At 36.3% G+C, this 15,710-nt stretch overlaps 1 protein-coding gene across 1 annotated transcript; it reads left to right on the forward strand.

Moving 5' to 3' along the window:
- Nucleotides 1–9,567: 9,567 nt before the first annotated feature.
- Nucleotides 9,568–12,363, forward strand: LOC144422971 (uncharacterized). Its single transcript, XM_078113089.1, has 4 exons — nt 9,568–9,679; nt 10,744–11,245; nt 11,784–11,865; nt 12,311–12,363. Exons 1-2 carry the CDS (start codon nt 9,671–9,673, stop codon nt 11,221–11,223), a joined length of 489 nt encoding a protein of 162 aa, XP_077969215.1. The 5' UTR covers nt 9,568–9,670; the 3' UTR covers nt 11,224–11,245; nt 11,784–11,865; nt 12,311–12,363.
- Nucleotides 12,364–15,710: the final 3,347 nt, after the last annotated feature.

Genomic DNA, 15,710 nt, shown 5'->3' on the forward strand with positions numbered 1-15,710 from the left:
ACCTATAGCCTTTATCGAAATATAGACCTAAACTAAGTAACCAACGGAATACAAATCTGCCCGAAACAAACACATTACCGTATACCGCCTGAACAACATCTAGACGCCTAAACGCGGATATATTTTGGCAAAACGATCGAACCCGCTGTTTCATTTCGGGGGAATTACCTTTTCTCGTCGACGGGGATTTTCTACTCGACAACAGGCTGGCCGGTGTAGTACAGCATCGGTGATAAGGGTAGAGATAAAAATATCGTGCAGAGAGCGAGTTTTATTAATACGATTTCCTTGTACTAGTCAACCGTATTGGATAGATTAATTTTATAACTAACTTTTACTAATAGCCACGGAAAGTTGAAGTGAATTTGGATACAATTCACTAACTTTGATTTGTATCTGAGCTCAAAATTCCTTTTATCTCCTAATCAAATCCATTTTGTTGTGAACAAGCGCTTGCTTCTGAACTAAATTACCTCATTATAACACCAACATTGACGTACACAACGTAATGATATGCATTGATCTTGTTGGCATGACATAATGCTATTTTACGTAGCCATTCTATTGTACAAAACTAATAGATGACGCATGATGCCATAAGTCGGTGGCGTATCAATACGCTGCCTTTCAAGCTAAATATCTGAGTAAAGATATGAGATCTCTCAATTTCGAAATCACACTGTAAGAGTTGTTGAAGAAAACGACAAACAAAGAATAGGCCTACATTTTGGAATTTAGAAGATGAGTACTTGCACAGTTGCACTTTTCGCTCAGAACGAGAAGCCGCTAAAACAGACATGGGCAAAGTACGACCTGCGGGCCAAATCCGGCCCGGCGGGTAATTCAATCTGGCCCGCTTGATGCTGCCACAACCAAACTGAAACCAAATTTTCATGTTTCAGTTAAAAATAGCTCACGGAATTTGTTCAGATTGCGGTTAAATTTAGTTTTGGCACCAGGTTTATTGTTTTCCACTGTTGCTTTCGTAACACTGTAAACATTGTTCATGAAATGTAACTCTCTACGTCATACTTACTACTCATGGTCCGCCAGTCTAGGTGGGCAAAATTTGGCTCTTGATTCAAAAACCGTGCCCGCCCCTGTGCTAAAATCTAAAGATTTGTAGATAGCTGCTGCTTAGACCAGGATCCCTCCGGTTCAGCATTGCCTACCCAATGTATTACACCTTGGGTGGGATGGGTGACATGATATTCGAACTAGAGATGTGTAATATGTGATGCCAGCATAGTTAGACTGGATGTTTTGTACCAAACACCCGCCAAAAAACACTCCAGCAACCACTCAAAAAATACTAATTATCACCTACCCAGTTAGGAAGGCAGATTGCGCTGAAAATTCAGATCATTCTTTACCCTAACTGGATATTCACTAATTTGTTATTTTAAAACGTGGCGGGGTGATACCACTTTCCCAACTCTCACATTTTCATTGGCGTTGGGGGCTTTGTATAAAAAAAAAAACGTTTAACTTCTAACTGCGAGGCCCTCACGCCGCCCGAAACCCCAGGCGATCGACTTCTTTTATTAAATTATTTAATTGGTACTCCCGTAATATGTGCAAGATGGCGGACACCGAAACGTGGTATGTGTATCAGGTTAGGGTTAGGCCATAATTTCAGGTACAAATACTACGAGAGGCACTTGGCTAGTTCCCGAACTCGTAATAGAACTAAAATAAAGAAAACTGGAATAAAATTATGGCCTAACCCTAACCTGGTACACATACTACGTTCAGGTGTCCGCCATCTTGTTGCACATACTACGGGAGCGGCATTTATTTCTTGGAATCTCTCTTCCAGGACAGCGAGTATACATGAATTTATATTCACTATATTTTTTTATTTGTAGTCGTGCCCGTATTTGTGTTTTTCCATACGGGACAGACACGTTTAACATTAACTGTGTATTTGTTATTTGTATTTAATATGTGCATTGAGAGTGTAGAAGTGCTTTTAACCGGGGTTCCGCATTGCTCTATGGTTCCGCCAATGCCCAGAGGCACTGGAAGTTTTCATTCGAATACAAAGTCTATATTACGATAGGATTTTTAAAGAAATCCGATTTTATCCAAAAGGCGTCCGGTATATCTCGTCCGGTTACCAGTCCATGTCAGGTTTGTGATTACATGAAGTTGTAAAGAAGGAAGCTGTAATTGACCGGTTGTTACGTTAAACACCCCACGGCTGGTCCAGCAATCCTCCCGAACACAGTTATACCACATGAATTGAACCTGCGAATCCACGCAGGATAATCAGAGGCCCCACGGCAAACGTATTAGTAACGCTATATCACGATGTGCCACACCGCCGCTGACTAGAAAAGACGACGCATGCTAGAAAAAATGCATAATCGTTTTCTTCATTCACATGCGTTCTTTATATACTAACACAACTCATTTTAGTTCTAATTTTACAGCGATGGGTTGCACAATGTTGGCATCGCAGGCTAAATTCATGCTCACTGACTTTGGAAATGACCAGGGCCGTATCTACATAAAATGGAACCCATTATAAAATTAAGAAATACGCCACGTAACCGTTGTCTGGCAATTTTTAACATTAAATACTTGCGCGTTATTATTAATGTAAAAATAGGAGTTCCAGTTATTTCCATTTTGAAATTATCTTATTGATACATTTTACGATTACAAATTTTAGCCGATTTTGCGCCCCAATCCAAACGGCTCTCTTGGTACGAGCAATGGTCGCCACGCCCTATACGCCACTGGATATAACTATTATACAATGCCGAACCGGAAAGATTCAGGCCCTTTCAAAGATAGTAGCACTTTTTATATCAGTGAATGGCTTGTACAAAACCTTTTTAGAAATGAAGACGTGAGAAGATAATGCAAACAAGAGAGCTATGCCCAAATATGTGGACACGTCACAAAGTGTCGCTATTTTTTTTATTCTGACACATAAAAAACGAATCTCTTGAAGTCCACAGAAACTATTGAAATAAGTAATAGCCTTCTGGCCAAATAATCAATCTTTAACCACTGAAAATTTCAAAGCAATTGGACCAGTATTCAAAGAGAAAAGAGATTTTATCATGACGAAGAAGAAAAACAACAACATAATATTGAAACGATCGTTATGTACACTGACGTGTCCAATAATAAATCCGCAGTATTCACATCAACTTAATTGATTACCTTGAAAAGTTACAGTTCTAGATCAGCAATATAACTCGAACCACAAGAAAGGCAATCTACAAGTATAGGTATTTCGAACTTGTGTCAAACGGCAACCCAAATATATATTTGGAAGAGGTTCAAATTGAACTTGACATAGTGTGGCTATTTTTATTTGTTGAAAAAGGCATCTGATTCACCAGAAATGAAAAAAAAAATTGTACCCCTTCGAATAACATAGGTACCGGAGCTTTTTAGAGTAGCACGACGAAGCAATTGAGCAAGAGCGGTTCAGCTCATTGTTAAAAGAAGTATATTAGTGCTCCGAAATCCAGGCTTGTCCATGGGAAACGTCCCATAGGATGGGATAGGACAGCACACATTTGTATTTCCCACGGGACACGTAGAACACGAAAACCGTACGATTTTTGAGGAAATGATGGTGAAACATTGCGTTGCAGATTTCGTGTCCATATATTTGAGCATAACTCTCTTGTTGATTATAAAGAGCAAAATATATTCAGCAATAACAATATTCTTCGTGAAGGGGATGATAGTTATGAATATAAGGTTGCCAAAGTCCGTAATTTTTGTAGTTTTGAATGTCTATTTGTACATGTAGTCCTATTTAGTAGACGCTAAACCTAAATTTAGCAGTTTTTATTAAATTTTTTTCCAATGGAATCCCATGGGATGGGATGGGACATACTTAATTGCTATGGGATGGGAATGAGACAAAATATAGGTCCCATGGGCAAGCCTGTATATTTGTGCTCCGAAATATATTCAATTGAGGTTTGTAACATCCGTCAATTTCAATTATTATGTATTCCGCGAAAATCATTTAAAATTTAGCACGTATTCTCGTTGCACAATCAATTGGCCGTAATGATTAAGTAGGCCTACAACTCAAATAAACATTAAGTTTAATTTTCAATGATTTCATAATAATTGGAAGTCTAATTTTTTGAACGGCATAGAGAAAGATTTACCTCAAGAATATAAGAACATTATCCCAGAAAAACAAATCTGTACACGAATGTAAAATAAAAAACGTGGTAATTAGTATTATCCATTTGTAACTATTTGTCGTCAATTTACGCTTCTGTATATACCGCAATCTTCAATAACACGCGATCTTCAATACAGCACAGTTTTTTTCTTTACACAGTTCATATCATCCTTTTGGGATTCATCGTGAACACTATTAATTGTCAGTTTGTTTTATTTTCACCTCAGAATACATTTTATAGTATTCGGTGAATAGTTCATTACAAACAATGAATAATGAGTATCTTATATCGCAGGCGTGGCCAAAAAATTCCACCGTTGCAAATAATCTCGGTTTAGTGGGCGCATTTTTAATGGAATCGTCACAAAAAATAAGTTCCATTTTATTTGTTAATTTGGTTATTCAGATTTAAGGCCTAATGCCACTGCTTCCGTTGCATATACAATCTACCACATTACTCTTGGGGCGCGAGTGAGACAATAACTTTCGCATGCCGCAGAAGGTATTCTTTTGGTATAGGATCTTTTCTCGGTCAAAACATATGATATTCAGCATGTTCATTTCTAAATCTTGGCAATGGTGAAACTTTTATTTATTACGTTCTAATATGCTCTGTCAGGCTATGTTATTACATTGACTTAAACATCAGGCGCGATCGACTATTTGAGACGTGGCGATCGACCGCTCGACGTGTTGGCCACCCTTGTTATATAGTAAATTAGTATGCACGAAAATGTCCTAACAAGTGTGGAACTGAGATGATTTATATTAAAACTGATTCGTCATTGTGATATGGGTTGGAGTTATTTAATTTATGCCTAGTGAAAAAAACAAGTTATGGCTGTTTATAATTCTAAGAAAGTCTACATTAACTAGTTCTACTCCGATTAATATAATTGATTTGAAAAACAACAGTCAAATCTCACTAAAATAACAACATTATTCCTATATATATTTTCAGGAATGGCAGTAGTATGTTCTCAATTTTGGTCGGCACGCGGAGGAATTTTGTCATTAAATTTTGACGATTTTGGCACGCAATCCGAAAAAGGTTGCCCACCCCTGACCCAGTACAAGGAAAAAATTTAAAAACTGGTGTTCTTGGTGATATATTTCTCTATACCAGTGTTTCCCAACCCGAGTCCGTTTGAATGAGTCCGCAACGAGCCAGCAATTCACTGCGGGTCGCAAACGTTCTTGCGAAACCTAACTATCAGCCAAGTTACGATTTACGTTAGAATTTACATAAAACACGAAAAGCAAGTTCATTCACATAGCATTAATCGAGTCAATATTTACTGGTTACTAAGTAGGGCTAGGCATATATTAGAATATTCAGTTATTAGAATAGCAATTTACTATTCGAAAATTTGGTAACAGGTGAGGCGACAGGTCACGTGCGCGTCGCTTAATCAAACGATTGTATTTCACAACTCACTTGCGGATTTCCAATGAAAACACGAGTCTGCACACGCATCGATAGATATCTAAGTGGTTTTCGAACAACGAGGAATATATTTTTTTCTGGTTGGTGTCAATGGTGGCAACCCAAATTTTCTAAATTGAAAAGCGGCAATACAAAATACTTGAAAAAAAAACGGAGAACATCACAAGTTTTATTTTATGATTGTCCGCGACCGATTAAAAACGCTTTTTCAGACATTGCAAATCGCAACATTTCGGGTGCTACTTTAGTATAAGTACCAGGGCATTTTCCCTTAAGAATTCTTTGCTTTACTGCCTCCACATTGGTACGTACAGTAATGTAGCGCCGTAAGCGTTGTACGAACAGCCCATATTTGTCGAATTTACAAAAATACGAATCAAAACAAAATATAATCGGGCACTTTACCACGCGGTTTTGTGTCCACGGATTGTCATAGTATTGCTTTTATTTCGTCAACACAACCGCTGTTAAAATGATCACAATTAAATTAAAAATAATAAAGCAAGGCGATGGATATGTCTTTTTGATTTACTAATATATTTTAAATATATTTTTAATATGTTCTAAATCAAGTTGAAATTTATAGCAAACAGTAGGATTTTTCTAACGGCGATAACGAATTCGCAAGATCGCTAAAAATACGTATCAAAACCAAATATAATCGGGCAATATATTCTCACATTATTATGTTAGCAGATTGCCGTGGCATTTTAAAGAAGTAATGCTTCCATCTTGTCGTAAGTGCACGCAACGCGATTTACCATGAACACAATTAAATAAAAATAGAAAGACATTTTAAACCCTCGTCGTTGTCATGGATTGAATATTGTGCGTCAGAAAAGGCCATTATACACTTAAAAAGCCGGCTTATTTAACGGACGCGTAATCGCTTCGAATTTCCGATTTCGAAATTCGATAAAATTCTGTTGTGTTTGGTTTTATTGCCTCTTCACACAGAGTACGGTTGCAATAAATGCACCTTGAGTACGCAAAGGTTTTCGCCGATGAGAAAATAGTCCGCGACCGAAAAAGGTTGGAAAACGCTGCTCTATACCCTAATCACCGATGCTGCACTACAACGACCAACCTGTTGTCCAATAAAAATCCCTGTCGACGAGAAAAGGTAATTCCCCCGCAATGCAAAGTTGGGTTCGTTACTTTTTGCAAAATCTTTCCACTTTTCAGATGTTCTTCAGGCTGTTCGTTTCGGGCCGATTTGTATTGTATTCGGTGTTTACTTAGCTTAGGTTAATATCAATATATCAGTTTAAAGGTAAATATTAAATTTACTTCATGTGTATATAGAACGATTCATATCTGTGGGCTGTGTTGTCCAAAGTACATGGCAGCTAGGACTGGACAGATTTCCCATTGGATATGAATAGGATAGGATAAATACTGTATAGTACGCACAGTGGCATAGCTACTAAAATAGCGCCTAGATACGCTACCTTTATATGACCTTTATAAATAAAGCTGATAGAATTCCAAGTGGACAAAATGTCAAAACATCATCTAATTGGAAAGAGAGCAATGGTCAAATATATGGACACAAATCTAAGTTATCGATAAGGTGAAGTTTCAGTACAGCACCAAGTTTGCTGGAAAGATTGGCAGACAAGCAATATGAGGCGGAAAATATAATAAAATAAATTGTTCACATATTTTATAAAAAAAGTGTTCCCGACCATTGGGTGAAATTTTAAGCCCCAATAACACTCTGAATAAATATGAAAATTATAAAAGTAGCCTGCTTGCAACTTCAACTATTTTCAATAGTCGATTAAAGCAGGGGTGTGCTACGTGTGACCTGCGGGCCAAATGCAGCCCACAAGGAAAAATTTTGCGGATCGATGATACGTGCCAATTTTGAATTGTGTGCGGCCCGCGGAACAAAATTCTAACTTAGTTTAATCTAATATGTCTGAGTAATCCCAATCCCTTTGCGTTGCAAAGCCTATACCTGAGTCCAAATTTTATGACGTTCTAATGCCCTAACAGCTAGCTTGAGTGAAGCGAACAACACATGTCATAAGATCAATTTTCAGGATTTTTGTACGTACAAGTACTTAAGAGCATATGGTAAAAAAGATGCAGCCCGCTGTTTCTCCAAGTTATTTGAATGTGGCCCTCATGTATTAATGGTTGCACACCCCTGGCTTAAAGTATTTAAATGATCGAAATTTCTGTTTTTTTTTTCTCTTATTTTCTTCATATCTAATAATTTATTATTTAAGCACCCTTCTTATATTTTAAATAATCATCTCGCCAAATATAACAAAAAAACTATTAGCAAATTTTGACAAGGGCACCTATACTGTATACGATATACTTATTTATTTATGCAACATATTTATAGGATAGGATAGGAATTACATATTTATCCCGGGGGAGAGGAAAGTCGATAAAACGGCTTATCCATATGGCGAACCACGGCCTCTCGTTCGGTTACCATTCCAAGTCGGGTATGGGATCAGCTAGTTATTTTATTTTTTCGGAAGCATGGACTTGGTGGTGGAGGAAGCCGTAACCGACCAGCGGTTACGTGAACCACCCTACAGCGGCGAGGATTCCAGCAACCCTCTCGCACATAACCATCCCGCATGGTATTCGAACCTGCGAACCCCACGCAGACTAATTAGAGGTGCGGTGGCGAGCGTATTCCTAACGCTTAGCACGATGAGCCACACCGCCATGCCTTTATACGGCTTTTTCTTTGAACAAGTCCCTGCAAGCACCTTCTCTCTTTGGTTCAGCAATGCCTACTAAATTTTCAGCATCAATAATTACAGCAGACATATTCCCGATTTGAAGCATAAAAATGCCTTCCTATCAATGAAAATTGATGGGGAAGGCACATTACTGTCCCTTTTTTCGGTATTCCAGGAAAAGACAAATAAACCGAGCCATCCTATGAGTTAATCCCATAGAATAGGATATGAAAAATTGGCGTATTAGCTGGAGATACAATACATGGAATACTTACAAAATCCATTTTATAAACTCATATCCTGTTACCCGTCTTACAGATTTATTTAGAGTTATGGAAAACAACACAGTACATGTTACTGGTTTTCCCCTTTCTGTTAATAAAGTGAAATTAAAACTGTTTGTTGAAAACAATATAGGACTCGATATAATAGAAGATGTGGAGAAAAGAGACGATGTTGTAGTGTTCAATTTTAAAAATGCGCATGGTAATTGTAGTTTTTGGGTGTTTTTTTTAATTTTAAAAAATTCGTTCAGAAGTTCTCTAACCTTTTTTTTTGAGTTTTGATGTTTTTAGGATTCGTTCGTCATATTTTCACTTCATGAAAGGCTCTGGTTTAGCAGCCACTAATACATTGGAACATCATTTTCTATATTGACATTCTCTTCCAAAATTATTACACCATTACCGTAGTGGTGGACAAGAAATATGTTTGACATATTTACTAATCTGTGACACCAGAATAATGAGGCTTTTATTCACATTTCTGCATATTGATTTTTGATAGAAAAAATGTAATTTTAATTTCTAAAAATGTTTAATAAAACTCAAAACTGTGATGCCATGCAGGATAATCAGCATTACCATTGCAAGCATGCTTAGAACTTTCAGTACTGGTGAAAACAATCAAATCTTCCATTTTATCTTGCCTTATTTTCGACTGCTCATCTTAGTCTATGAATTATTTTGACGTTGGTTAGTGGGTATGCAGGTTAAAATCTCGAGGGAAATAATTATGATCAAAAAGATTGCTTGACTTCTCGCGGGCACAGTTTATCGCCTCCTCTACCATCAAAACTATGCTTCTAAAACAAATAGCTGGTTATCTATTCTTATACACGGCATGGACTGGTAACTGGAAGGGAGGCCATAGTTATTCATATGATTAAGGCATCTTATCTATTTATTATTTGCACCATATGTAACAATTTATTTGTTTCTAACATTTTTGATATTTATTTAGGTTTGCAAAAATTTCTTAATGCTGGTCTAAATGAATATACCTTTGGAAATGATAGTTACAAGCTTACAGTAATACAGCAACTTACAGAACAATATCCAAGATATGACACAGGTAGGCAGATCAAAAATATATTTATATTTCAGAAGTTAAAAAACACACAGCATTAGCATGATTATACCAAATTTTGGGATTGAAAATCTGTAAGAAGATAAAGTAAATAAATAATATTAAAACGACAACATACAGTAATACAGTATGAAAAGTTCTATATTTCATATGGGAATGGAAACACAGGACTCAAAAGTGCTCCATAGGAGTGCTAGATCTTCCCTTATAACTTGAATATAAATGAAAAAATATATGTACCCTGGGGCTCGTCAAAGATCGTGATAATTCACGAATGCGGTAAAATTGGGTGAAATTCTGGAATACCAATATTGCCAAGCGGGAAATATATATAAACTGTTAAAGTGTCAATCATTATTGTATTTTTTATACGGGGCTTATTTTTTTTGTTTTTTCGAACAAGGCCCGCCTTATACAAGGTGCCACGGATAAATAAAGACATAAAAGAAACGGCTGGTATTGGAAGGAGCCAGGGCCTTTCTGGTTCGGCATTGATAATTTATTATATCCTTGGTCCATTGGCGGCATGACATTTGGTATCCAGGCTGGATAGCGACTGTCATAATGGCGACTTCATAATAGCGACGTGATCAAGTGAGCGACTGTCCAAACAGCGACTGTCATAATGGCGACTGCATTAAAACAGCGACTGTTATGATAGCAACTTAACTTTCGGTGCAGAAATGACAAAACAAAGTTAGGGTTAGAGTGTGGGGGATGGAAGGTCTATTGGGGGGGGGGGCTGTTTTAATGCGGTCGCCATTATGACAGTCGCTCACTTGATTACGTCGCTATTATGAAGTCTCCATTCTGACAGTCGCTATTTGGAACCCGAGCCATGAGATTTGAATATAGGAGGAACGTCTGTTGGGTCTAATGGCTCAACTGCTAGTCCATCGCACTCGCAAATTTATAACAGGAATGAAAGAATTTCAGGGATCAAAATTGTGCATTTAAAAGATTTAAGAATTCAATCAAGAGTGAATTGTGTTCTAGCATCAGTGTAATAAATTTATTCCAAACACAAATTTATATTATAATGATCACAGGACCCAGACATCAACAAAGGAATCAAAGATACGGTCCAAGAAATGAGGGTTTTAGAAATGAAAGACCTAACCAACCATATCGACAGAATCCAGGCTTTGAAGGAGGTAATGCAAGATATGGAGCAAGAGACGATGGTTATGTATACGCAAGAACTAATCAACCGTATCGACAGAATCCAGGATTCCAAAGAGGTGATCCAAGATATGGAGCAAGGGACAATAATTATGGAAACGAGAGAACCGATCAACCATATCGACAGAATCCCGGATTTGGAGGCAGGGACAATAATTATGGAAACGATAGAACCGATCAACCATATCGACAGAATCCAGGATTTGGAGGCAGGGACAATAAATATGGAAACGAAAGAACCGATCAACCGCATAGACAGAATCCAAGATTTGACAGAGGCGATGCAGATCAATGGAGGAGAATTTTATATGTCACTCAGATACCACAGCATTTGTGCAATCATCTAGCTTTCAGTTCACATTTCGAAAGGTAGGACGCTTCTCAGTTTATGAACTTGAACTTTTTTGCACACATTATTTATCTTTGATAAATAAATAAGATTTTTATATTTGTCATGGCGGAGATGAAAGTTAATGAGAAAGCCTGATTATAAAGGTGACTATGGTCACTCATTTGGGTACCAATTTATATTGGGTATTGGAATAGTTAACCAGAAATTCATTTTAGAACCATAAAATATGAGGATAAATGCAAGATTACACTGAAAACCTTTGATCCTTATTTGTACACAAGATTTCATTTATTATTTTTTCTCAAGACAAGGTCACGAGAACTCACTCAGAAATCAAAGGTCATTTTTTCTAAGCAAAGCTACAGGCAAAGCTACCAAAAGCTTCTGACACTACATATTACCTCCCAGTACCACTCCTAGTCAGAAGATAAATTCATTAATCAAGTTTGAAAAATTTGTTCGTGTGTAACAATGATTTTTTTTGTTTTGTTATTTTTGGTTTTTAAACCTCCACCTGTGTTCCACGCCAACCATACTGTGTCATCATTTTTTTAGGTTTGGACCTCTCGAACATTGCTTGTTCAAACCAAACAGGAGGAATCCTGGATTTCATGGATATGTAACATTTAGAAATCATGTGAGTAATATCTCTGTCTAAGGTGTTTCACATCTTTGCCAAAAACAAGGTTCCAAGCAAGCCATAAATAAGGATCTAGGCAAGGTGTGAATGTTATTCTCAGAGCTTCTGGGCTTTTGAGAGAAAAGGGCCAGCTTCATAGGAAATGAATATCACAGGGCCGCGGGCTGCACTTTTATTTATCATAGCCTTTCTAGTAGTTGCAGGCATGAAAAATCATTGTAACGTCATGAGCATAGATAATAAAATGGACGCTGGGTAAAGGGAATGGAATTACTCGCATGTACCAGAAACTAAATTTAAAACTTGATTCGTGGGCTATGCATCATTCAAAATAGTCCCTTCTCCGTGGGCCGCACAATTATTTCTTGGTGTACGCATTTGGACCGCAGGTTGCACACCCCTGGTTTAGAATACTGGTATCTAATTGATGAATTTTGTTCAGAATGATGCTTGCCGAGCAAGGCATGAAGGAGTAAATGCTGGACCAATGAGTAATCTGAGTATACAATGGGCTGATAGTGAAGGTGATTAGATTGATAATTGTTTTCTAAATTAAGATTATTTTTATATTGCCACTGTAGAACCAAATAAGCTTGTGTCAAAATTTAGGTTTTGAGAAATTTGTATTTTTGTTATAATTCGGTTCCAAAATAAAAATGGACATAGGGCGTCACCTGCAATCAAACGTAAAACAGGTACAGCTTTGAAACTTATACCAAAAGATTGCCGCTTTTCCATTATGACAGAAATTCAAAAAAGCCACATTTTGGTTTTGAAAAAGTCACATGTTTATAATTTTGGTTTCAGCATCCAACTATAAAAATTAGAAATTACCTAAAATCAAAAGTGAAACAGGTACAGCTTTGCGTAGTATGCATATCAAGATGGCGGACACCAGAACGTAGTATGTGTACCAGGTTAGGGTTAGGCCATAATTTTATTCCAATTTACTATATTTCAGTTCTATTACGAGTTCAGGGACTAGCCAAGTGACTCCTGTAGTATTTATTCCTAAAATTATGGCCTAACCCTAACCTGGTACACATACTACATTCCGGTGTCAACCATCTTGGTACACATACTTCAGGAGTACCCAGTTTTGAATACTAGACCAAAATATTGGTGTTTATCCCTAATGACAGTAGATTAAAAAAGTCCATTTCTGAAAAATGTGACATAAGCTAATTTGGTTTTACTCTGGCGATTCCAAGTTTTATTATTATTGTTCTCTAAAAAAAGAGTCAGTTGTAGGACTTGTCAATGTTTAAGTTAAAATACTTTAAATTACATGTAAATTGAAATTAGTGAGAGTAGGCCAAAATCATTGCACAAATCATCTCATGATGCAGTGCTTTTGTTCCAAACAATGTAAACTGGTGGCCTTGGATTTTGAACCCAAGATTTGAAATCTATGATGCCAACTTATTTAAGCCCTATTAATTATTACTATAATTGATCACTATTCTTTCTCTTTTCTTATGCAGGTCCCAAACCTACCCCAAACTTTAATGAACCTGGTCCTGGGCCTCGACGCTCATCAGCCACTTCTGATGATAGCGGTTACTCAACACCAGGCAATCGTGGTCGAAGAAAAAGAAGGCCGAATGCTAACTCTGCTGGAATATCAAGAATGGGCAAAGCGCCATCTATGCCAGACTTACGCCCTCCAACACCAAGTAGACCTTTGAATGAAGGCCCTCAACACGCTGTACTTGATCCGATTCAAGAAGAACTTTTCACTGAAACTCATTACTGGAATACATTAAAGAAGATGCCTGAAACTGAAGGATCTATGTGAGTCTTTATTAGAAATGTTATAATATGAAATTTGATTAAGGCAAAATTCAAATTTGATGCAAAAAAGATTTATACTGAAGGATTTAGAATATGAAAGTATTTGTTTTTCATTGAAAGTTTCAATTTTTGATGTGAAGGTAAAACATTGATTGGCAGATGACAAATTTTGATTTTAAAATAAGAAGTCAAATCCGAACCAGTCACAATGACCCGGATTCAGGCTTATTGTATTGCATAGTGATATATAACTGTACTCAAAATTCCAGTGTATGACATAATATTATTTTAAATTGAGTCTTCTTTTATTTTTGTTATACATAATTTAGGTTTCACTTTCATGGCATATCCTAATACGAAATCAAATATGGGTAGCATATGGCAGCATATTTACTTATACTGGTTGTTCATAAAGTCACATTATATATCTTAGTCATATTTGTTTCATTCTAAAATATTTTACTTCATTTAATACACCTTTAGGGGCCAATAAACTATACATAGTATCTATAAATGAACAGTATAAATGAATCTAAAATATTTTATAAAATTATGGAATTCGAATAAGCATTTGTAAAATTTCCCGATAATGATACTATAGTTTCACAAGAGTCTTTATTTGCCAAACTATCTTATGACTCATGTATAAATACAGTTTATTCAAACATAAATCAGCTGGTTTTGTTTACTGTGTGATAACAGCAAGCATAGCCAGCGTTGTGTGTTTGTTCATTACACTGAGTCTTTGTTTAACACCCACGCTTCAGAAATAATTAATAGAACTCAATACTTTATGTCTAGCAAATGAAGGATTAATATTTTTATATCTCGCTTATTCAGGTCTTTTGCTCTGAATAAAGAATTAATTAAACAGCCACTGACTGTTATCTAACAATCTTCTATTTTTTGAAACAAATCATCTTTTCATTTTCGGCATTTTTCACCCAATTTATCACACCGTGGGTGAGGCTGGAACATGGAATTTGAAAATTTAAATTGGGATGTGTAATCTGCTATGCAAAAACATTTGAGTCTATAACCGCTGGGGTATCACACCCTATTTTATGTTTTGTCATGTGTCCCTGAAATCTCTATACCTTTGTTTGTGGTTATTTGTGTATATATAATGTTGCCTTTTGTGTTGGCCAGTGAGTCAAAATTATCAGTAACCATGCCAAATCTATTTGAATCTGTATAACTGAGCCATAACAATGGAATGAATATTTGAAAAAACCACATTACATGAAAATTCAATTTGAATGAGGAAACGTCCAAAGTGATCTTTTATTTATTACTGAGTAGTACTAGGCAGAATATATAAAACTAAATTTTCCATTTTGAACAAATTATTTGATGGTTTATGCTTGATATGGGTAAATTACTATTTGATAAAATGTAATTGTTTATTTATTACATTATTCAATTTAATTTCAATAAATATTCAAAAGGCCTTGCTGTAAAATTTACAAATTTATGTTATAAACTTTTTTTTTTTGAGTTTTGTCTCATCGAATTTGTCTCGAATTTCCCTCTTGTTTTAGTCGTGACACTAGTGACATCTTGATATGTAATCGAAATTAACTTACATTCTAATATATGGTAAATAAAAACATTAGGACGTAACATATTAAGATACGAAAGAATAAGAAATCCCAGATGTGCAGAATTCTGGGAGATAAATATATTTTTATATACGATGTATTTATATGCTCTGTATAACCAGCCACTGCTTGGTATGAGAGCAAGGGAGAAAAAGCAAGACAAAGGATAAAGTTTTTTTTTACAGTATTTGAATGACTTTTGTTCTGAAGAAGTCTTTGAACAAGCAGCCACTGATAGTTAACGAACTATTGTAGTTTGGAAGAACCAGAATCATTCCAGTTTGGCATTGCCTACCCAATTTATCGTACAGTGAATGGGTTGGTCGCGGTGGGATTTAAACTCTCGATTTTTTTAATCGGCGATGCCAACATAGTTAATGCAAATGCTTCAACCACAGAGCCATATTGTTCATAGATATAATTTTTTATCTCTTATCTCCTCTATTA

This window comes from Styela clava, chromosome 1, assembly GCF_964204865.1.
Source record: "Styela clava chromosome 1, kaStyClav1.hap1.2, whole genome shotgun sequence".
Lineage (NCBI taxonomy): Eukaryota > Metazoa > Chordata > Ascidiacea > Stolidobranchia > Styelidae > Styela > Styela clava.